Source organism: Cervus elaphus, chromosome 13, assembly GCF_910594005.1.
Source record: "Cervus elaphus chromosome 13, mCerEla1.1, whole genome shotgun sequence".
In the NCBI taxonomy this organism is placed as follows: domain Eukaryota; kingdom Metazoa; phylum Chordata; class Mammalia; order Artiodactyla; family Cervidae; genus Cervus; species Cervus elaphus.
The window spans coordinates 69,710,180-69,734,015 of record NC_057827.1 but is presented as its reverse complement, the minus strand read 5'-3'; the positions used below and the strand labels follow the sequence as shown (position 1 = coordinate 69,734,015).

Here is a 23,836-nt window from a genome sequence, read left to right as displayed (position 1 = left end):
AGTAAACCTCTGAGGGGTGAATTAGTCAGGAAGGGGTCCTGGCACAGCCTTTAAAAGAATGACACAGCCCAAGAACATGCCATAAACTGACTAGAACCATCTAGGTCCAAGACAGTGGACAAGTGGACTTCCACTAGACCTTGAGCCTCAGTATAAGCTCACCATAACATGCCAGAAAGTTAAGTGACACACCCATAGGCATTATATTTCCAAGGCAGATTGTAAAAGTTAAATAGTGGGCAGTGGCCCAATTCCTGGAAATCCCTGCCCCTTCCCCCAACAGCTGGAGTACTCCTACTCATTAGCATATGAAATGACCCATCCCTATGAAAACTGACATCCTCATCCTTTGGGGTCACTCTCACCTTCTGAGATGGCCTACACTGTGTCTATGGAAAGTGGTGGTGTTGTTCACACACTAAGTTGAGCCCCGTTCTTTGCAGCCCCATGGCCCCAAGCACATCAGGCTTCCCTGTCCTTCACCATCTCCTGGAGTTGGCTCAAACTCATGTCCATTGAGTCGGTGACACCATCCAACCATCTCATCCTGTTGCCAGCACTTGGGTCTTTTCCAACCAGTCAGATCTTTGGATCAGGTGGCCAAATTACTAGAGTTTCAGCTTCAGCATCAGTCCTTCCAATGTATACACAGGGTTTATTTCCTTTAGGATAGACTGGTTTGATCTCCTTGCTGTCCAAGGGACTTTCAAGAGTCTTCTCCAGCACCACAATTTGAAAGCATCAATTCTTCAGCATTCAGTCTTCTTTATGGAACGCTTTCACATCTGTATATGACTACTGTAAAAATCACAGCTTTGCCTATATGGACCGTTGTTGGCAAGTGATGTCTCTGCTTTTTAACAGTATGTCCCTCAATAAAGCTACTTTCTCACTGAACAGAAAAGAAGGACCTTAGCCCTCACCCATCCTTCTCCATGCTGTTATCCTACACTGGCTATGCGGTGAGGCTTTAGGTGTTTTCCCCATTCATCCCACCCCACCCAAACTGGGCTGCTCCTATGTCTGCTACAGGTGGTCTATGTTAATACATGCCCTGGTTATTTTAGAAATATACCATTTAGGAAATAAAGTTTCCACTGGAGTAAAGAGTCTAGTTTTTGTCAACACTTTTGACCCATCAACTGCCCAACACTTCAAACAGAATTACAGTTTCAAAAGAGTGTAATAAAGGTGGTCCATACTCATCCACACTTGAAACTGCTGACTGTTTGCCAGGGGCCACTTGCAGGCGACACCAACAGTCACGGCACCAGTGCAGTGTCTGTCTGAGCAGAGCCGCTTTGAGCAGGGGGGGGCCGGGGTCCTGCCTCCGCCTCCTTCCTGGAGCCTGGAGAGAAGGATGCAGGTGCCGACGTCTTTCCTCTACTCTCCAGCATCAGCGAGAGACGCTAACACAGCTTTGCCTCTCCAGTCCTGTCCCAGCATTTTGGTTCAATTCATTAACACTGAGAGACTAGGAAACTCAGATCAGCAACACACACCCTACATCCTGAGCGAGGTCAAGACAAGAGGATGTCCGGCATGCTCTTTCAGGATAACACGACTCCCATCCTCTACTCACAGGCTAAGCCACGAGATAAGCCCACGCCATCTCCAGAGCTCAGAGGAGGAGGGGAGAGGACCCAGGGACCTAGGGCATTGGGGCTGCAAGAGAAGTCAGCCGGGCTGAAGGGGAGGATACCAAAGACAGGAGGCAGTAGGTACCAGTGGAGCTGAATGCTGAAGGCCGACAGAGGAGGGAGCAGCACACGGTCCTTCAGGGAACCGGGTGCGTCTGGGGCTGGTGGAGTGGGCCGCGGCTCTGGTGTCGGGACACGACTCCCAGGGGCACCTCTACCAAGGTCTCCTGGTCCCACATGAGGGAACAGGACTGCATGTGCTCCCACTTCCCGGCTCCCTTGCACGCAGAACATGCCTGCCTGAGAATGTGTTCACACCCACCCACGCCTGCTGGCAGCACCCCCCCGAGGGGGACGGGCAGCCAGGGCAGCCCTCACTCCAGAAAGAGCGGGAGGACTACCCGGGCCACAGCGGATGCCTCCTGTCTGGTCCCCAGCACCGGGCTGCCCAGGGCGGCAGGGTCTGCTTTGGTCTGGAGGCAGAGCTGTGCCCCGAAGCCTGCCAAGTCACCCCTAAGGAGTGCTGAGCCCGAGTCCCCTCACCGGGGCAGGGCGGCGCCGAGCCGCTGCTGCCCTGACACTTGCCCCACCGCGACCCGGGGACGCGGCGAAGCCGCCGTGCCCGCCCTGACACAGGGTACCTACTCCCCGCTCCCACTGGGCAACATGCGGCTTCCGGGCGTTCCTTGTCTCCGCCCGCCTCCTCCACCCAGACTGGGCTTCCTGCTCGGCCCTGAGCCCGGCGTCCCTTCACGCAGCGCTGGCCACGCCAGGCTTCCCGGCTGTGCGTGTGTCCCTCTTCCTGTGAGGGAACATGGCTGCTAACCTACTCCCGGAGCCCAGAGCTCAGCACGGGGCCCCCAGAGAGCAGCTGTCCCACCCCGAACCCTTAGTGCGAGTGTCGCTAAGTGAACACACAAACAGAAACAATGACAGTCTTCCCATCTTGTCCTGACAACACTTGAACTAGGACCGTATCACCTGGAGTGGTGAAACTCAGGAAGGAATACAATGTTGATCTTCAAACACTTGAGCCTTGAGCATAAAGCTGCCGAGGAGAGCAGAGCACGCCAGGGTGATGTAGGAAGCTGCGACAGGTCAGGAAAATGCAGCAGCCGCCGGAACTCCCAGCAGACCCGGGCACCGGAGACGGTCCTGGTGAGCAGTTGCAGGCTTCCTTTCTGAGAGGGCAGGCGGAGGCGGGCAGGAGGGGACACGGCACAGGCTGGGGAGGGACGCTCTGCCGGCTCTTCCCTCGGCGGCACCCCCACCAAGGCCTCTGTGTATCACTGCAGCCAGAAACCGCAGGAATGAATACCAGGGAGCTGGGGAGGACACGAGAACCTCGGAGCATGTAACCACTCAGCCCCGTCACACAGGCAGCCACAAAAAAACCACCACAAGAAAATCCACAAGGCAACCAAACCAACGCTGACGGCATCAGACCGGCCAATCCGGCCCCAGGGGCCCCTGGGGCCCCTGAGCCTGGGTCGACTCGACTTGGCAAGTGCGGTCTGGTCTAACCTCCGCCCCAAGGTGACGCTGCTCTGCGGGAGGCTCCAGCTTGTGGCTAAGCAGTCAGAGGTAACTGGTGGCGGCCACCTCTAAACAGAGACAATGGTGGGGGCCCCCGCTAATCAGAGTTAACGGTGGGGCCACTACTAACGCCCAAGTGAATCCTGACTAACCTCCTGACTGAACACACCTCACAGGCTGGCGAGCCTCAGGTCGCTACTGTTTCAAGGGACTGAAACCCAAATGCCACGCTGACCGTGCGACTCTTCAGGGCCGGGCCCAGAATAAGGCGCTCAGCCAAGTGTTTCGACTCGAAGGTTTGCATCTCATGGCCGATGTCTCACCAGGTGGCCTCCTCCTGGGCGTCTACAGGAACCTGCACGGTCTGGGCTGAACGACACCACATGGGCATCAGTACAGGCAGGCGGGTGAAGAGCAAAGAGCACTGGCCCAGCCGGGACCAGGGGCTCCACCCTCACCCCACCGCCGGGCCTCGCTGGAAACACAGGAAGGGCCCAGAGAGCTGCTGGAGATGCAGCAGGATGGGCCTTGTCTGGACCAAACACGGCTCCCTGCAGCTGCAGCCCGAGCCAGCCTGTCTCAGCCTGGGCTGACGGGCGAGAGGCGGCTCAGGGGGACTCTGAGCAGCCACCTCGTGTTCCAGCCCCTCGGGCCTGTGCTCCGTCACTGTCGCCAGTGGCTACCTCTCTTCTACTATGTCCCAGGCACCATGCTAGGTCCTTCAGTTACAGAAAGGGGCAAAAAAAAAAAAAACAAAAAAAACCAAAAACAGACGAAGCTCCTTGCCCCGTGGGTCTTACAGTCTGGCAACAGCAAAGAGACAAGAGACACGGGAAATCTGTAAATGCTGTTGGCTGCTAGGGTGGCAGGAGCGGGGCATGCTGATCACCGAGGGCTGAGCAGGGCAGGCAGGCCCAGGAGTGGCCAGCGTTGGCGGAGGAGGAGACTCGGGCCCAGGGGAGGTGAGGCGCCCTCAGCTTCCTGCCTGGTGCTCACACCTGGCCCAACACTTCTTGTCCTCTGGGCACACTGGCACAGGCCTGTCAACCTTCCTCACAGCAGGCTCTGAGCCCAGAACCCCATAGACACGGGGGGAATGTCTTCACGAAGTCTCTGCGGGCAGGGCAGGGTCCCCTCCTGAACGCCAGAGAACGCTGTTCGGGGACTTCTGTGCTCTGGGCAAGCCAGGAGGGTATAGTCGAGGACTGGCCTAACAGGCCTAACAGGGCCTGCGCCTGGGGAGCTGCTGACCTCCAGACAGCTGATGACCTCCAGACAGCTGCCAGGAGCCCTGCTCTGCATGTGCCATGTGAGGGACCCGGCCAGCACCCCAGCATGAGACACCTTAAACATGCCGACTTTCTGGGGAGGAAAGCTGAGGTTAAGAAGCTGGAATCTGGAAGCAGGCCGCCCAGGTCCAGGGCAGACACCGCGAAGGCATGGTGCCCGACCCACATTTGAACAGGGCTCTGAGGACCACAGGGAGAGACTCCGGTCCTTACCTGCTCCGCCCTGGCCCCCCTGGCAGCACTGACCCTGCCGTGGCAAGGAGCAGGCAGAGGCCCCACGGTAGGCAGCGGCCCCCTTCCTGGAAGAGGACGTTCACTTTTGAATTCACACAGGCTTCCTCAAAATGCCCCGTCTACTATCTGTCCTGGGCCCCAAGGCCACCCCTGCACTCTCAGCGTTCTCAGAGTCGGGCCCAAACTGAAGAAAAGTCTCAGATTCTCCCAGCAAAACCCATTTTCCACATGCCCTCCTCACCTGGTGAGCTTCCTTCCCTGGGGACACAAGTGAGGCCCAGGTTTCCTGTCACCTCTGGCTGGGCTCTGTTCTCTCAGGCAAACCAAGACCAATTCGCAAAGCTGCTGGCCTCTGGCCTCCTCGGGGACTTGGGGGGGACAGACCCACCCGGACTCACCTGCGCACCATCAGAACGCCTGCAAGGCACGCCGTGCTCTTCACACCGCTCCCTTCAAAGCTACCACTTTCCTCCCCACTTACAGGGCTGCTGAACTGTCTAAAGGATTTCACGGCAAATTAGTAATAAAACCCACCCCAACAAGAAAACCCAAAAGAGCAAAGTTCTGGGCCCTGCGCTCCAAGCCCTTCCTGTCCCTGCTGCCCCTCTGGCCTGAGCCGGACCAGGAGGCAGCGCCTCACAGACGTGCCCCCTGGCATCCCCGATGCTGCTCACGGAGCCACACGAGCTCCATGGATCCCGCGGTCACCGAGCATCACTCACTGAGCAAGAACTGCTGGGAGAGGGTATTCCAGGGACGGTTTCCATGGCAATGGTAACTTGTTCATACTGCACAGAGGGAAATTTTTTTTTTTAAACACCATCTTCTCTAGGTTTTTGGAGCAAGATATGCTGTGAAAGTGAAAGTGATCACAGTTGTTCTGAAATTTTCAGTGATGTTTCTTAACAGTTTTCTGCATGGGTCTTCACTTTTGGAAATGAAAGGACAGTTTGAGGACAAGGTCCGTCAATAAAGAATGATGTCTTGGTTCACCTGATATGCCTGATCTAGATGAGAGGAAAGTCAACCTAACTAGGAGATAAGCCTTATTTTCAGGAATAAGAAAACATCCTGGGTGTTGGGTAAATAAAAACAGTAGCATGCCCCCGCCAGGTATCTTACCTCACTTCTGGGGATTCAAAAAAAACACAGCTTTGTCTCAAGTGACTGAAGTACTCTAGAATATTCTCTTTCAAAATTCACTGTATGAGGAATAAAAATGCTCTATCCCAAGGGTACAGTATCTCAAGGAAGGACATGGGTCCTCTAGTAATGGATCAGATTTCACATTTTAACCTCAGTAAAGGTAACACTATCTATGCTGCCACTAAAATCAAACCTTTATTGTTAGAGCCCTTTAAATATGACCAGTTCAGATGACTTCTGCAGGTGAACACTGGTGCTAAAGACACCATTTCTCATTGGATCAGTAACATACTAAAATACAGATAGCTTATGACAGATGAACAATCAGAGAAATTAAACTCCTTTACGAGAGGTCTGTATTCCGTCTGTCCTTTAGAGCATGAAGTTCCAGGAAGGTGAAAAGGACCTGCTCTGTTGTTAGGTCACGAGGCATTCACCCCGCCACCCTTCCCTGACCCCTGACTCAGGCCCAACGGTCTGGCCTCCCCCCACCACAGGGCTCTTCTGCCGGGCCCCCTTCTTGTTCTGGCCTCCCCAGGCACCGCCTCAGGGCTCAGCGCTGGTCCTCTCCTCTGCTCCTCTTACTGGCTGAGGGCTCCTGGGGTCTTCCCCCCAGTCACCACCTATACCTAAAGGTACCTCAAACTGTGTCCACACCTGCTCTCTCACACCTCTAAACTTTCCTACAACTGGCCCCGTTTCACGGACAGCAACCCTGTACTTTCTGCTGCTCTGGCTAAAGAAAAAAAAAAAGGGGGGGGGTGGGCAGGCATTCTGGCTCTTTCTCACCCACTTCCAATCCAAGAGCAAATGGACTCTTATATCAAAACATCCCCAGAACCCAACCCGTGTCTCACCAGGACAGCATCCCCTCTTCCCTCACTACTGCCAACAGCCTGCGAGTGGCTTTGCTGGCCTCTCCTCGCTTCCAGCAGTGATCCTGCAACACCGCTGCCAGAACAAGCATCTGAAAGCCTGAGGCCACTCTCCTTCCATTCGAAAGCCTACTCCCAACCTCCCATCTCAGAGTAGACACACTGGCGTGGCCTCCGTGGCCCAGGTGGGCATTCTTAGCCCCCACCACTCTGCTCCATCACACAGGCTGCACTCTGGCCTCAGCCAGACACGGACTCGGGTGCCTCCCTTGCAGCCACGTCTCAGCTAAAGCACCTCATCCCCACCCATCACCCATTTAACACGGCACCACTCAAACCCCGGGACCTCTGGATGCCTCACCCTGCACTGATGTTTTTTGTGCCACTGACCCCTTTCTCCTGTACTAGACACTTAATTACTGTTTACTGACTGCTGCCCTATTAGGACATAAACTTAAAGAGGTCAGGGATGCATCCCAAACACCTACACCACCTCCCTGCCCGTGTAGACGTAAGCACTGATGACCTTGTGTCCAGACTGTCATATTTGGACCACCACAGACAAGCCCAGAACCCACAGCCACCAATGTCACGGCATTCCCAGGAGACTGGGACGTCAGACTGACCGATGACCTCAGTACCCCCTCTGCGTAATCATGCAGCAGCTGGGAAAAGGCTGTGGGTCTAATTCATGCCCTGAATCACAATGGACAAGAGAGGAAAATTACATACTTCTTGGAGAACAGACCCAGAGCAGCCAAGGCCTTGGCATCTCTCTGCACAGGGGCGCACGTGACTCCCGAGGGTGAGGCCGACAGCCACGCCCTACTCCCGTCCAGCTCTGGTCGCCACGTGGACTGTCTTCTCCCTTCAGCGCCTTTGGGGAAAGAAGATGCTAGAAATGACAAAATATTAGGATCCACGAGAAGGAACAAGTGGCCTAGCCTTCACATGCTTTCCATTTGCTTTTGTTCAAGGTGGCGGTGGAGGCAAAAACACATACTTTTAGTCACTGCCTTAATCTGAGTCTTAAATAGAGCATCAGGAGACAAAGCAAGATTTTACTGAGAAAAAGTGAATTTTTAATTATCTTGTGAATCTACTTAGAAAAACACACAAGCAATGTTCACAACTATAAATTTAAACCTTTTGCACTGAAAAAAAAAAAAAAAAAAAACACACGAAACATCAAACACAAAACCACAGGCATGAACTGTAAACCTGTATTAATTATCAACTAGTCTTAAAAGTTAATTCTTAGTCGTAATTCAATATTTTCCTCCTTGGCAATTTTAATGTTTTAGCACCAAATAATCTCCCACAGAGGTACTCATAAAAGCTCTGGTTGCCAGTGTAAGGAGATGCTTCTGCAGCACTACGCACACGCACACCGCCCACGCTCACACCCGCAGACAGGAGGCCCGTGCAGACGGGCGTCACACGCTGACTTCAGGGCAATGGAAAGAAGACAGAGGGCACACGGGTCACACGTCTTTAATGTAGTGCATTCGTAGAAAAAAGGCCAGCTCTCGCTCTCAGGCGTGCGCTCGTCCTTATACTTTAATGTCATGATTTAGAAGATGCAGACGTTATTGCCTAAATATTATTCTATACATTTCCATCAGTGTTCAGGAAAACACTTTAAACTGCTACTTAATTTACACCATAATTACGGGGTTACAGCTTTAGCTCATTGGCAATTTTGGAAGCGATATTTTTGAAAGCTATGGACGTCCCTGATATCCGCTTAAATCGGACCCCGTTCAGAGACAGTCTTGGCAGCTTGCACACCTCCATCTCCCACTGCACGAGGTTCTCCGCGTGCCCATCGCCGTGGACACAGAAGAGTAAGAAGCGCTCTCTCTGCTCATAGTCGCAGTTATTGGCATCCAGCACTTTGCGGATTTCCCGCATCATGTCATTGGGATCCATGGAACTAGTGGTTTTCATGCTCCAGGTGAAGCGCAGGGAACGAGGTTTTGCTTCTTTGTTTTCCTCCTTTTGCTCAGCAGACACGTTGCGACTGAAATGCACAGTGGCAGGTTTATTCTTAATGGCATAGGAAACCCCACCTTCTCTACTCTAGCTAGCTCAATGCAGCGTAACAAACGACTCCTGGGTCATTCCTACAGAGGCTCACCGTTGGTAATCAGTTCCTTCTCTAAGAAGCATTCATCTATCCATTCTCCCACCACATCATAAGCCAAGACACAAAAAATCTACCTGGCTGAAAAACCTTCACCAGTCATCTGGTGAAAATTAAGAAAATAATTTGTTAAACAGAATCCTTGGGAGTCAGGCAAGGTAGAGAGCGATCTGAGCACATCTCCAAGAACCCAGCCCTTGTCATCCAGGCTGGCTGCAGGCAGCAAGGCCCACCACAGCCCTTCACAGGCCCAGCTCGGGGAGGTGGTGTTAGCACGCCAGCCTCCAGTTCTGCCCCGCCTGGCTGCTTCTCCTACCGGTTTTTAAAAACTCATCATAACCTCCACTCTCACTGTTGTTCAGGATAATCAGTGACGACGGACTTTAAAGTCACTTTCCCCGTAAATGGCCGCAGCTGCTGAACAGAGCCGGGTGGCAGGTGGGCCACTCTCTCAGATCCCTACAAAAACCTTAGCGCTTTTCCTTCTATTCTGTTCATTTAAACTTCTCAAACCTCACAGTTAAAAATAACTCTTACTACTGAAACAGGGAAGTGGCATGTTGAGACTTCTCTGCTGCTGAGCACTAAAATGACTGGTCTGAACGCAGACCGTACACACTCACAGAGCGCAGGCTGCGGTCCCAGGCGCGGCCCTCTGAGGAACTCCAACAGGCACCTACCGGGTCTGCTCTGCAGCATTCCATCATTACTGCCAGGAGCCGCTACTCACAGCCTCCTGTGTGTTTCTGGAGGTCTCAATTAGGACGGTGAATACCTAACACTCTAGATCATTAAAACCTCCCAGTGTATATATGTTAATACACTCAATCCTTTGGCAAATTCATCAGCGCTAAGGGTGGGCCATGGGTTTTACTATGTACGTAGCTCTCCCTGTCATCCACCTGCTAGTAGAATACGCAGTTTGGTTCACATCTACCAAAACTGTTTGAAAGCTTCCTAAGTATAAAGTGCTGTTAAATATGACATAGGTTATTTTAAAAAAGCAAACGCACTCAGAGCCAGGGTCCGGGGAAGAGACTAAACCCCAGGGCCACAGCCGCAGCACAGGTGAAGCGCAGGTGGTCTGTTCGGGTCACAGAGAGGTGGAGCCCGCCTCACGGGAGGACTGAGAGAGAAGGGACGAGGGCAGGGGTGGGGAGCAGCGACTGAGGAGAGCTATGAAAAGCCCAGGGGCTTTCAACAACATGATGGAGGCGGCTTAAGCCTGCCTGCTGAGCAGAGGAAATCTAACGAAGGCAAGGAGGTACAGAAGCGCAGAATGTGTACCAAGCCCCTGATCCTCAGCACACCAGGAGGAAGGCTCTGTCCCTCCGCCTCCGACTGTGGCTGGGAAACAAACTCGGGGCAGCTAGACCTGCTCCAGGCCAGGCTGGAGTTGCCTCCTGGCTCTTGCCCCAAACTTCTGCTCAGCTGAGGAGGTTGTGTGTGGGGGAACCTGGAGCTGCTGAGACCACACAGGACCTCATATGGACATGCTCGATCAGGCGAGGGGGCCATTGCAGGCTTTTATTCAGGGAAGTCATATGACCAGAGTTGTGCCTCAGGAAGAGAGTAGATGCACTAACAAGGACCTGAAACAGCACGATGGTGACCAGTATAAAAAAGGGCCCACATGGAAGAAATCTAGAGTCCTGAGCCCATCTGGTCACTCTCTCCACAGCCAAATCCATGCAGTGACAGCTGAACAAAACTTTTTGCTTTTAGCAAAACACTCAACCACATAATCATTCTTTTTTCATTTTTTTGGCTCCACTGCATGGCTTGTGGGATCTTAGTTCCCCGAGCAGGGACTGAATTCAGGCTGTTGGCAGTGAAAGTTCAGAGTCCTAACCACTGGACCTCCTGGGAATGCCCCACATAATCGTTTTACATATATATTAAAAAAAAGACATTTAATTTAAAATGTGAAAATTCTCCTAGGGAACTCCCTGGAGGTCCAGTGGTTAGGACTCGGTACTTTTACTGCTGGGGCCAGGGTTGGAGTTCAATCCCTGTTCTGGGAACTCAGATCCCACAAGACACGTTGCAAGGCCAAAAAAGAAAAGAAAAGAAAAGACATTCTCCTAAATATTCTGCTTTCCTTCCTTGAGACTAGCGCTAGACCAGGAGTCTTCACATGTCAACAGTGCTGCTATAGACTCCCAGACCTCAGGAGAGCACAGGCAGGAGGAATGGTATTTTTAGCACCCAAACACTAGCATGAACCTGGATGGGGACGGGCGGTGTGCAGGCGGCGGCACCGTAGCGCCCTCGCGTGGCCGCCGGGCGCCAGCAGCACACACGCTTCCTGACCATAGACTGCTGCCCGCCCTAAGCAACCCCACGTGGAGCAAATCGGATATGACGCAGAATGTTGGAAAACTGTTGCCTCTGCCACAGAAATGAAGTAAATACCTATAAAATATTTTAAGTAAAAATCATTTCCCTCACCTGGAGCCCTCATATCTCCCGTTCCTCTCATATTCAGTTGGAAGCCTCAATGAATAGAATGCAGAAGCACAGAGAAGTGGGAAAGAGAAAAGAAATCTTACACACCAGTACACGACCAACCCAAATATAAAGACATTATAAAACGAACCCAAAGCACTTTCTGGTCACCTGTTGAGCTCATTACAACTTGTACTCTTGCAGGTGTGACTCAGCCAAAAACCATCCATGTGCCCACAAAGGCCATGCAGGAGGCAGGCCGCACATCTGCTTCATACACGACAGGCATTCCTGCCCAGTTCTGGAATCTGTGCACGTGCACGGCTTTCGACTGGAGTTATTCTGACTTTTTAATCACTCCCCAAAGTATGTGCTTAGTCGTGTCCGACTCTTTGTGACCCTATGAACAGTAGCCCACCAGGCTCCTCTGTCCATGGGATTCTCCAGGCAAGAATACTGGAGTGGGTTGCCATTTCCGTCTCCAGCCCCTAAGTACAGTGGGTTTCCAATTAAATCATCACAGGGTGGAAAGAAGGAAGGAAGAAGGCACTCTTCCTGTGGTTTCTGACAAAGAGCCCCCGTGAATGAAGCCTCTCTGTGGCCCACTTACGGCGTCGCAGGTGACCCACGGCCTGGCCTCCGGGGAGCTGAGAGGCGTGGGCACGGCAAGGCTGCGGCGGCCGCTTTCCCTGAGGGCATGTGTCCTCAGAGTGTGAGCAACGCCCCCGGTCTCCTGACTGTCACATCACAAAACATCTACCCAATAAGAGTAATATTTACTACAGTCAGATACACTTTCTTCAGCAGTTGGTGGAAAGTGCCTTTTAGATACAATACTATTTACTCTTCAACTCTTAGCCTTTCCCAAATGCAATCCTCCATGAAATTAAAAAAGAAAACAAAAACAAAAACACAATTACCACTTACCTTTTGCATGCCTGGGGCTAATCATTAATTGCATATTGTTACTGAACATCTCATTCTTCAAACAGAAGCATGCTAAGTGTTATTAGTATGAAGACAGAATTATTTGGAGGCTAAACAATTCTATCAAAGGAAGAAAATGCACAGAGCATGCGTAGGCCTCTTGTTACATGGGTGCAACAGTCCCTTTTAAGATGCCTGACAGAGTTAATCTCTTTCTCTCCAATTTCCTTTCAAAGAAATAAGTATTTAGTTCTCAGCAGAAAGTTTAGTTTTCAACAGGGCTACAAAGCCAAACCTGATGTTAATTGCAGGAGCCATTTCGGGGTGAGGATTGAAAAAAAAATGTGTATATATAAATCCTACCTTTTGATAAACCTGAATGACATGTTTCTAAAAGAAATTAAGCCAAAAAAAAAAAATTAACAAAAATGACTTGCATAAGTTAAATAGTTATTACAGATAAAATAAAACCAGCAAGTAAAACAGGGCTCCTCTCCTACCCAGTGAACAATGAAAACAGTGACATCTGATGAAAAAGTAAAATTATCACAAATAACTATGTGTCTTTTAAATAGAAATGTAAAAAAATCTGTACTAATAAGAAAAAATTTAACAGTAAATATTGACAGTATCTACAGTTAAATTTTTTAAGGTTCTTCAGATGGGTACACCTTAAGATAATAAAATCCAACATCTTGTATTAAAGAAAAACCATTTTCAACGTACTAGAAATAAAATAATATTTTTTTAAAAATAATATTTCTCAACATATCTTTGAACAAAAAATATCACCTTATACAGAAACATTAAAAATTTCATTATAAAATGTTTATCCATGAAGAGAATCAATACTTATTACAGTGGCTCGATATAAATCACTTTTTAAGGAGAGGAAAAAAAAAGTCATTGGAGATTTTTTTTTTCCCCTCCAGTTTTGATATAATTGACATACAGCACTGTAATACGTTCCTGGGAGTTTAAAATGAAGTAGACTTTTTAAAGCTTTTATACCAAAATGATAGAAAAATAAATGACAACATTGGGAGTTTCATTTTTAAGTAATACATTGAAAGAGCTCTATTTAAAAGAACTGACTCTGCTTATTAAAAAATTTAAGGAAATGTTTAGGCTGTACTGAACTGAATTTGACAAAAGAAACTTCCAACTATGGCTCAGGCCTGTGTGATGACACGATACGCATTCCTGGGTGAGCGCGTCCTGGGCTTGTCAAACTACTGACACTTCTGAATCTCAGTTCTGTGACAGCACAGAAGTACCCATGAGTATTTTGCTGAGTGACTGAATTAACAGTTTTCTTTTTGTTCTTTTATTTTTCTCTAATTTGGGATGACTTTGGCACTGCTTCAGATACCTACCAATTTGAAAAGTATATAACTACTGGAGATAAGCACCATTTACTCCATACTCAGATCAAGAGTAGTACACCTTGGAATACACACAGTAGGAAAGATGCCTGTGAAAATTGATTAAAAGGTCTTTAAGACCTATTTTCATTTCCGATTTTTCTACCTGAGAAAAGTTAAGGGGACTGCTCAGGAGTCACAGGACTGACATTAACTTGTCCTCTCACAAATTCCTTGAGGGATAAAGAGGACGACGCCTAGGGAGCACGCGGACGACCCAGGAGCACAGGGCCCCTGCGCGTCACCCGGGCTGTCCCGCCTGCAGAGGACGGGCTCTCTAAAGCGCTCACACTATCCAGCGCACAGCCAGGGGTAGAGGGTGAGCTCGGACACCAGTCCTTGTTCTGCCACGTCCCGGCAGGTCTCCCCTGTGGCATTCAAGTGCCAACACCTGAGCCTTCTGGGCATTAGCTTTGATCAGCACCATTACTAGGGGAGGCTAAGAAGATGCTGCTGGAGCAGCAAGGACTCTGACTGCCTTTAAGAATGAACTGACGACAACAGAAGCACAGCACCACGGGAGGCTACAGGACTGCGTGCAAACTAACAGAGAGAGGACTTCCTGAAAAAACCTGGGGGAAGACGACCCTCTCTAGAGTATTTTTAACGAGGAGCCCCAGCCTTCAATTTCAATTCAAATACATAAAATAAACAATTAGGGACACTATGTAGCGGGGATCAAGGGCCCCTCCGGGAACCATGGGCCTGACTCAGCACTCTTCTCCCATAGGATCTTGAACACGTGCCTTATTCTCTCTGAATCTTACCTCCAGTTTCTTCTATAAAACTGGGATAATGTGCACTCCACAGGGTAGACTGTGGAGATTCAATGTGTGTGTGAGGGAGAATGTATGTATGCATACATAGCTATATAAAACAAGTATCTCCATATCGATAAATGCACAGACATCTATTTGTTAGCACATAGTAAGCATTTGATGTATTGCGGCTGATATTACTTTTATCAGTGATAGAATTAAGAAGACAAAAGAAAAAGAACACAAAGGAGACAAATAAATGCAAGGATTTTAATGATGTGCAAGGCTTTATTTAAAGAGCCCATCTGAGACCAAAGCCTAAGGACACAAAGCTGCTCATCCTGTGACTGGAGCCTAGACAGACCTGACTGCCACACCCCGCCTCCGCGCTCGGGGACCAGAAGGCAAAATACCAGTTGATACTAAGCAGCCTAGTCTCCAAGGAATGAGCTGAGGCACAGGGAGGCTTGGGATAGCCCCCGGAATGACCCTGAAAGGAGGCAATGCATTATTCTGGGGTCACCAGACTCTCCTTGGGTTGAACTCATTGTCTCTCCTGTGGTCACAAATGGGTGACCTGAATCTGGCAAGGCCCCTTGGACCACTCTGCTCTTTAGCCCATCCTGGAATGGGAGGTCTCAGCAAAAGGGCTAAGAAGAGAATAGGAGGGTAGACCAGAAACTTTTTACTCCTGTGATCTCTAGTCAATTGCCAGTGGGTATGAGACGTCCTCCTTAATTTGGTATTCAACATCCTGACAATGAAGAGATAATCTGGGGAAAGACAGCTTAATGTGACTTGTCTGAATTATTTTTTATTTTTGATGTGGACCATTTTTAAAGTCTTTACTGAATTTGTTACTATGTTTTTTGTCTCTCAATTTGTGTTTTCGGCCCTGAGGCATGTGGGGTCTTAGTTCCCCAACCAGGGATTGACCTCTCACCCCCTGCTTTGGAAGGTAAAGTCTTAATCACTGGACTGGCAGGGAAGTCCCGTTTTGTCTAAGTTTTAGATGGTTGATTTAAAATAACATTACTGGAGGCATTAAGGAGACTGCCAAGTGATGCCCAGCTTACAGTTAAGTAACACAGATGGAATGGAACAGATCAGCAGGATAATGCACCACAGGGAGTGCAGAGAAATGAGGAGGAGTGAGGAGGGCATCTATCATTTCAGACTCTGGGAAGGCCCCATCACTGTCCTGTGAGGGTCTCTAAGAGGCACATCTGCAGAACACCTGGAGAAAAGACTACTGCACAGAGAGGCTCAAGTACAAAGAACTTCCTCCAGTACCCCAGAACTGCAGGGGCTTGGAGGCTTCCTGCGAGTGGTCCTGGCTAAAGGTGCCTTCGCTTACTTGCTAACAGTGTACAGTGGTACCTTGTCTCTTTCCTCTGGTAGCAGCCAATGTTTCTAGGCTTAGCAACCTCTAGACTAGATTCTCCAAGTAAAGTACCTTAGAGATTCCCCAAGGCCCCAGCTGACAGTCAACTGGACAAACAAAAGATTTTATACATCACCAGATACTAGCTTCTTCCTGGGAATAAAGCAGGGATTTTATCTCCAAAACTATACAATGTAAGAATGCTATCTGTTCTCATTATACCTTAGGCCGACAGAGAGAAGAATGTCAAGATTTAAGCTGTAAGAAATGCAGTGCTCCTCCATGACACTGGCATGAAACGAGAGGAGAGGCACCGTGTCTACGGGTGGTCACACCCCACAGTCCTCCTCAGTGGCACCCTGCAGGGCACCCGCCGCTGCACAATACCACACCTGGGGTCTTGCTAAATGCAATGCACACACCATGTGGAGAAGTGTATGACTAACAGAAATGGTAATTAAGGAACAACAATTTCCCAAGCGCTAGAGAACTTTCAGTGTTGTGAAAGGACTCTGGGCTCTATAATTTCTCTTCTAAAAGGTTTCAGAAGTACAGAATGAGATATACAAACCAGACAAATGTGAGCTAAAGAAAGAATGAAAAGCATCTGTGCAGTGGCTTCACATAATGGGGGGTAAACACTTCTCCTTTTGCCCTTATGTTTGCTCCAACCAACCAGCACCACCTGGCACTTACCTCCTTGTGAGTTTGGAAGTTAATTTACTAAAAAGATTAGTGGAGCCTCGGCTTCGAGTCTGCGACAACGGTGTGGCTTCATGGGACAGGCTGGGTGAGGCAGGTGGGCCGTTGTACGTGGCAGTGCGCCGCTCCCGGGGCTGACCGTGGAAAGTGCTGCGGCTGGCAGTGCCTCTTGGGAATCGGGTTCGATCTGGGGTGGTGGTGCTGCTGACACTGTGTGTTGAAGCAACTGGAGCTCTCTGGTCAGGAACAGTGCTAGGAGATCAGCAAATGACAGATTCTTAGAGCTTCGATCACAAAATCCTGGCTTCGTAGCAAACATGGCACACAAACACTTATAGTCATGATATACCTTTGATATAGAGTAGAGATAACCAGTATATAAATCCAGATCCAAGGGGTATTTTATAGGACTTAAGAGCAAAAGGTAAGTTAAACGGCAAAGGGCACCAAAGGAATAGTACACAGTGAAACACCACCTTTGGAGCTGAAGGGAACGATACACACATATTTTCAAGGACAAGATTAATGAGAGGAAATTCTAGAACAGAGAACAGCTAACTCAAGCTTCTTTTCCTTTGCGTCCCTCTCAAATTGCTTACATGCAGAGAACCCTGCCAATACAAAAAAAACAAAGGCTATGCAGGTGAAACTGAAGAATAGGCAACTAAAAAGTTTCGGAAGCACAAAAATGGCATAAGTATTGTAAAATTCCACATGCTGAAAGCAACTTGGAGAGAAAGGGGAATTTCTTACATCCTTTATAGTATGAAGAGGCATGAAGATACAAAGATGACCAGGGACACCATGAGACAGGATGCGCTGAACTAAAACCACACACAGGAAGGACACTTTGTGGACAACTGGAACAAAACCTTAAGACTATAATATCCACAGCACAAAATTAAGAAGCAGTGGGTACACATTAGTTTCACAAGGAATGTGCATTTTTCTTACATAGCCTTGAAGTTATCTCCTTCACTGTCTATTGGAGGTAACATCATCTTGGGGTGCCCAGAGGCTGACATGGACATCGACTTCTGATGTCTCAGCCGACAGGTGGAAGATGTCTTACAAACAGAGGCAGGGCTAGCTGCGTAAGCGAACATTTCTGTCAGGCTGGGAGGGGGTTTGGGTTCAGGCAGAGGCAGAAACAACAGTATGATGGACCAGTGACAAAAAGAGCAACCTGTTGTTCAAAGCACATTACCTTCCTCCCCAAACCATCTCATTTCTGTCAAAGAACAAAAATCTCTTAAACTCGTTTTGGGGATTCTGGAGTAATTGCTAATCTGTATCTGCTTTTTAAAAATGAGTAATTTTTAAAAGTTTATTAGCTTTAAAGAAAAGAAAGTAACACTGTACATGTTTGAATATTTATGTGAGAGTGATGAAGATCTCCGAGCTATGTGTAAAATAAAGCTTATCTCCATTCAAATCAAAGCGAATATGTAATACGTCCGCTGCGCTCTCAACCTGTTCCCAAAGCACAGTGGCATACATTAAATGGACTAGAAAAACTACGGCTGTAGTAGTAACTAGTTGTACTTATCAAAGTATCCTATGTTATCAAACCATCCCTACTCAAAGCACACTGACTTCTTTATAAAAAACGATCACAATTCTTAAGAGGTCAACAAAGCCCCCTTTTTTCAAGGTGGGAAAACTAATAAGAGCAAATTAACCATTTACAGACAGAGAAAGAGAGACACAGTGACCACACACCTGCACAGCTAGCTACAGGACACAGCGACCTAGGGCTTTTCTCATTCTTAATGCCAGCTCAGCCATCATGTCCGTGGAATTTCAAAGGGAGCAGTTAAGGACAATCAGGGATTTAGAATTCTGACCATACTCTTTCAGTGTCTCTCTGCAGAAATCCTCTCAAAGCCTGAAACTTAGAAACCATCAGGTTTTTTCCTTCACGTCTGACATACAGAGCAGCTGGGTCACCCTGTTGGTGTCACAACTCCTCACAGCACTTCACTGGGCCCCACACCTCCACACCCGAGGGTCTCTGGGCAGAACTTCATCTCTCTTCCAAGCCCAGACCTCAGCCACCTGTCTTCATTGTTCTCCACAGTCACACTTTCCAGTCGGTCCACCATACAGCTGTGAACTTCCTAAAACACACACCTGACTTCGTCCTTGTCGCTTGTCTGCTTTTAACCTTGCAAAAGCACACAGCATCTTCAGGATAAAGTTCAGACTCCTCATCCTGGTACCCGAGCCGCATCCTCAGGAGCCCGTCTGGCTGCGCCCCTGGCACCTCTTCAGGCTTGACCTTCCACTGTCACTTCCCGGAAATTGAATTTCTGGCCCATCTGATGACCTGCCGTCTCTTGGTCATGCATCAGGTCAAAGAACTTTTGCAGGAGCTAGTTTCTGTGTCTGGAGAGCTGACATCTTTCTCTTTTCATCAGAATTTCACCTCCGAGGTTACCCCCGCCGTGAAGGCGTCACCAGTGCCCTCTCTCACCCGCAGTTACCCCTTTCCCTCTGTGTGTTCAGTGACGGCACCTGCTTCGCACGCCCCACTGTGCTGCAGTGGCCCCCGTCTGCTTGTGTGCTCTGGAAACACGGCCTGCAGCCTCAATGGGACCCCACACTGTATGTGCAAGACTATGTGGACAGTTACTTTGTGGTCAGCAGTATGCCTCACTTAGAGCAGGTGCTTAAGAATATTCAGTAACTGAAAAGGCACGTTAATGAGGTGAGCCACTGGAATTCCAGCAGTCCCAATATGAAGGAGACAGGTCTGTATAATAAACTACTCAAGAAGATCTGCTTGCCCCTCTATCTTTGACAATCCTGCCCTCTGACTTGGGTGAGTGTGACTTTAATACAGTCACAGAACTGTACAATCACCTTATGAAGATAAAAATGGATTCACTTTTTTGTTTCTGACATTTTTTTTTTCCTTTGGCAGCTGAATTCTGTTTTGGGAGAAATAGGCTCTTGGTCTCCATCTCCCCATGTCGCTGACTCCCCGCTGGATTTTCCCACTATCCTGGCCAGTGACAGATTTAGAGATGGGCAGGCCACAGCCAAACCAACACTGCCCCAGGGCTTCTGCTTGAGCAGAGCTGAGTGTGGGACATCAAGGCTGATGTCACCGAGCCCACCAAGGAACTCCTGAAGAAGCAGCAGAATTAGGAGACAAATCCTGACTCTATCCCTGGACTTTTTCAGTTACAAGAATTCACAGATGCCCTTTAATTTAAATTTGTTTGGACTGATTTTCTGTCACCCCAACATAAGAGTCTTAAATGATTCAACTATTTGAAGAAAGGCTTTGTTGTCTTCAATATGCACATACAGACATACATACACATAGACACATACACTTTTACTTTACTAAGTTACAGATAAATAACTTTACCAGCTGAGCCACCAGGGAAGTCCTACAGATAAATGCAACTGTCCTTTGTGCTCTATTATCTGTTCAGAGCAGGTCAAGGATCAACATGCTTTATTCCCCTGCCCAGCAGCTGACATTCTCTTGCCCAAATTAGGACCTAGGATTAGTAAGTGCATTAAAAAAAAAGCAGGGGAAGAAGAGGTGGTAGGGGTTACCTGGCATGTTCCCTGGAGAATATATAAATGGACCCAAAGACTCAGATGAGGAAATGGCTTTTAGTCAGAATCCTGAACAGGGAGAGGCTCAGTCTGTTCGCCCTGAGCTATCCCCCTGGCTGGAGGGCGCAGGCAAGACTATGTGAACAGGTACTCTGCAGCAAAAAACTGACCCTCCTCAGAGTCAGAGACCCTTTTAAAAAGGAAGTGCAAATTGATATATTCATTATAAATTATTCAATTTTTGGCATAATCTTACAAGCAATGAAAAGAATTATTTCTCTAGAAATTTAATCGTGTCATATCACGAGTTCCACAAAGGAAGCAACAAAACAGATTTTTTTTTTTTAAACTCTCAAAGCAGGCCTAGGACCTCAATTTAGGAATCAGTAAACTCAAGAAATGTTTGTGAATTTCATGTTTGTACAAACTCACAAAAGTTCTATTTACAACAAACAATCCCAACTCACAATGGGCTGCATCAAGTTGGTTGTTGTGAAAGCTGGACAAAATTTTTTCCTCAGAAATGTGGTAAATAGGATGGTTATAGTCCACAGACTATCCCACAAAAATTTACACAAACAAAACAGTAGTTGCATCATATTTTTAGCAGTTCTGGGTCCAAGGAAAAAAATCATTATTTAAACCTTAACTTAAAGAAATAGCACTGTTTCTTAAAATTAAAATTGTGTGATGTTCCTACTGATCTTTTGTCTTTATATCTAAATATGTCTGATATGACTTTTATTCTGTATTGGAACATTCTAATATGAAACATTTTGGCTGCTGATGCAAAGCATACTCAGTGATTGGGCAAAAGCAGAATTAAAAATATAATCCAAAGATACATGTGGTAACTGTGACAAAACCTTTTTTGTTCATCTAATTTTTATTAGCCGTGATCATTCTTATGTTGGGATTCTGTAACAACACTCACATATTTAAGAAAAAAGTCGAACATACTAAAGGCTAAAATAGGAATTCATGTCTTTCTTCCAGAAGTTAACATAGATCCAGGCATCCTGTACCTCACTAGTATTTTAGTCAAAGAATAAGATATGTGTGTGTGTGTATCTATAGGAGAGGAAAAAGCAACAATCTGCCAAAGACGTCATCTGTGCACAGAGAAGGCTCTGTGAATAATTTATCACTCAAGCATCTATTTTAAGGGTGAAAAAGTCATCACATTTAATGTCTTCCTTAACTGAAAGTAAAAAAAAAAAATATGACGACTAGTGTGGCACTCAAACCTCCAATATTTTTCCATAATTTTTCAATTCATTTATAAGATACAAAACCAAAATCCAGGTATTATTAAAGTTATGTGCCTCGTTTTGTGTGGCAGGAGGCTGTTTAACTAAAGATAAAGACAATACTTTCAGAAGGAGAGCACTTAAATAACTGATGCCAACAGAGCAACGAGGCCCAGGTGGGGATAAAGAGGGGGCAGCCCCACTGAGGAAGGTATCTGTAGGCAGAAACCAGGTAATGACTCCAAAGAAATCAAGAGCATTCTTAAAACTGTTTCTAAAGAGTGGACTGTGTGGCCGCAGGAGAGGAGAGCTAGGAGCTACGCGCACAGACACAAACTGAGGGAGCAGAGAGATGGCGGTCTGAACAGCCTTGCAAAGAAAAGTCTGACTCTGTACCTCAGAGAACCGTGTATTCTAAAGTTCAAGAGGAATCTGAGAGAACAGTTCAATAATTTAGAAGAATTTTTAAAAAACAACAGTCATGAAAACAACATTCTTCTCGTTCTACAGATTAAAATTCTTAACAGAAAAAAAAAATAAAATAAAAATAAAATTCTTAACAGAAATGTCTGGGAACTCCCTGGTGATCCAGGGGTTAGGCCTTGGTGCTTTCACTGCAGGGACCCAGGATCAATCCCTGGTCAGGGAACTAAGAATTAAGATCCTGTGGAGCCAAAAGAAAAAGAAAGAAACTTCTAACTAAGTCTTCTATTGGTGTCTCCTACTCAGTCACCTGAACTATAAGCAATTTGATATATTTGAGAAAGCAACTGCAATAAAAGAAAATTTACCAAACAACAGACTACTATTAAAAAAATAAACATACCAATCATAAATCCGTTAAGTTATCTAGCCCAGTGGCTCTACTCACGTTATTAGGAGAGAACAAGCATAGACAAGATTCAAAGACAGAATACCAAGATGTAAATATTTCTAAAAAGTCACTGAAAAAAATGAATGAATGTAACCTCACAGAACCAGCTTCTCCCTTCATGTCAATTCGAACATAAGTGGCCTGTGGAAGAGGGGAATGACAAAATAGTCTGGTTTAAAGGATGAAAAATGACAGAATTTTTGTTTATAGGTTGTTATAGAAGTTAGTGATCAAACATTTCATTTGACTGGTGAAATCTAAGGGAACAGAAACTTTAGAGTGTCATTTCAGAAAAAGCAAAGGTCAGAAAAGAAGAAAAACAATTTTGATGCTACACATGAGAATGTGCTGTGACCAAATAATGTTCAAGTTGAGAGGCCAGGAGACAATGAAAGATGATGTGAATTTATTTTATGGATTTCTATTTCAGAACTTTTCTGCTCACTTTACCTCATCATTCTGAATTTAGTTTTATACTACTCTTCCAAAACAAAAGAAGGAAAACCAGGCCCATTTGAGAAATATTTTCTATACAGAATATATTTAACTACTCTACCAAGCCAACTTTTTCTTCTCTTTTCTCTCTATCCAAACTGAACTCTACTGTATGGTTTCTGGATCTACTTAATCCCACTTTTCTAGTTCTTATTTTGAAACCCCTAGAAAAGGGTCTGTATGATCTGATTCCTTACTGATATATTACTGTTAGTATTTAAAAATCATGTTTATTCAATGTAAGATTTCCTCTCTACCAGATTAAAATCATTGAGAAGACTGAACTTTCCATTTCTCTGGATATTCAAGGTGAAGACCACCTTTAAAGTGTTTTGTCTGCCCAGCCCTTCTGGCACAATGCTGACCTATAACTGATGGCCCACCCACCCCATCTGGGGCTCCACGTCCCTGAGGCGTGGCTCCCTGTCTCAGGTCATCATCCTTCCCCGCTTCCAGTCTTGGTTCAAGATATCCACATGCACAAAGCAATCTCCATTTCCCTGTTCATAATTCTACAATTAAAGCATAGCTTACCACCTATTTCATCTGGGAAAGCTCTCTGGTTTAACTCAACCCTTCCAATCATCACACCCAGCCGGCCAAGAGAATAAGCTCTGGACCAGGAGAGGAATTTGGAATTCTAGGATCTCACTAGAACTGCATTTAAATTTAACTTACCATTAGAGAATACTTACCACTATTATTTGAATTTTGATTATAAAAATTAAGAAGTAAATATCATCCTTCCATTTCTTTTGGGAAAAACACATTTTCTTGCAAACAGGTAAGATTTCATACCTGTTTTCTTTGCCATTCTGAATTACTGAATGTCTATCAGCTGTGGTTCTTTCACTGCAAACGTAAGTATTCCGTCGCGTCATTCCACCAGATGCCGTATTACTCTATTAAAAAAAAGGGCATTTTGGTCTTAAACAATTTAGTAAGTATAATACAGCAGGGAAAAAAAATCCCATTTAAATAAACATGAGTACTTAGTCTTTAAATAAACCTGAATTATTAACAGGCCTCCCAGGTGGCTCAGTGGTAAAAAACCCACGTGCCAATGCAGGAGATGCGGGCTTGAGAAGGTCCCGGGAGGAGGAAGTGGCAACCCGCTCCAGTGTTCTTGCTA

At 47.0% G+C, this 23,836-nt stretch overlaps 1 protein-coding gene across 8 annotated transcripts in view; it reads right to left on the bottom strand.

Moving 5' to 3' along the window:
• Positions 1-8,198: 8,198 nt before the first annotated feature.
• MARK3 (microtubule affinity regulating kinase 3) overlaps positions 8,199-23,836 on the bottom strand; it is a 101,747-nt gene continuing 86,109 nt past the window's right edge. For 3 of the 8 annotated variants that reach the window (XM_043921246.1, XM_043921249.1, XM_043921252.1), the window contains 5 exons: positions 23,503-23,606; positions 16,504-16,761; positions 12,605-12,631; positions 11,318-11,362; positions 8,199-8,743 (listed from right to left, as the gene is read on the bottom strand). In XM_043921246.1, the coding sequence (XP_043777181.1) occupies positions 8,398-8,743; positions 11,318-11,362; positions 12,605-12,631; positions 16,504-16,761; positions 23,503-23,606 (780 nt within the window). In that variant the 3' untranslated portion in view covers positions 8,199-8,397. Of the gene's footprint in view, positions 8,744-11,317; positions 11,363-12,604; positions 12,632-16,503; positions 16,762-17,463; positions 17,626-23,502; positions 23,607-23,836 lie in introns of all 8 variants that reach the window. The other 5 variants (XM_043921250.1, XM_043921251.1, XM_043921253.1 and 2 more) reach the window with 4 other exon arrangements.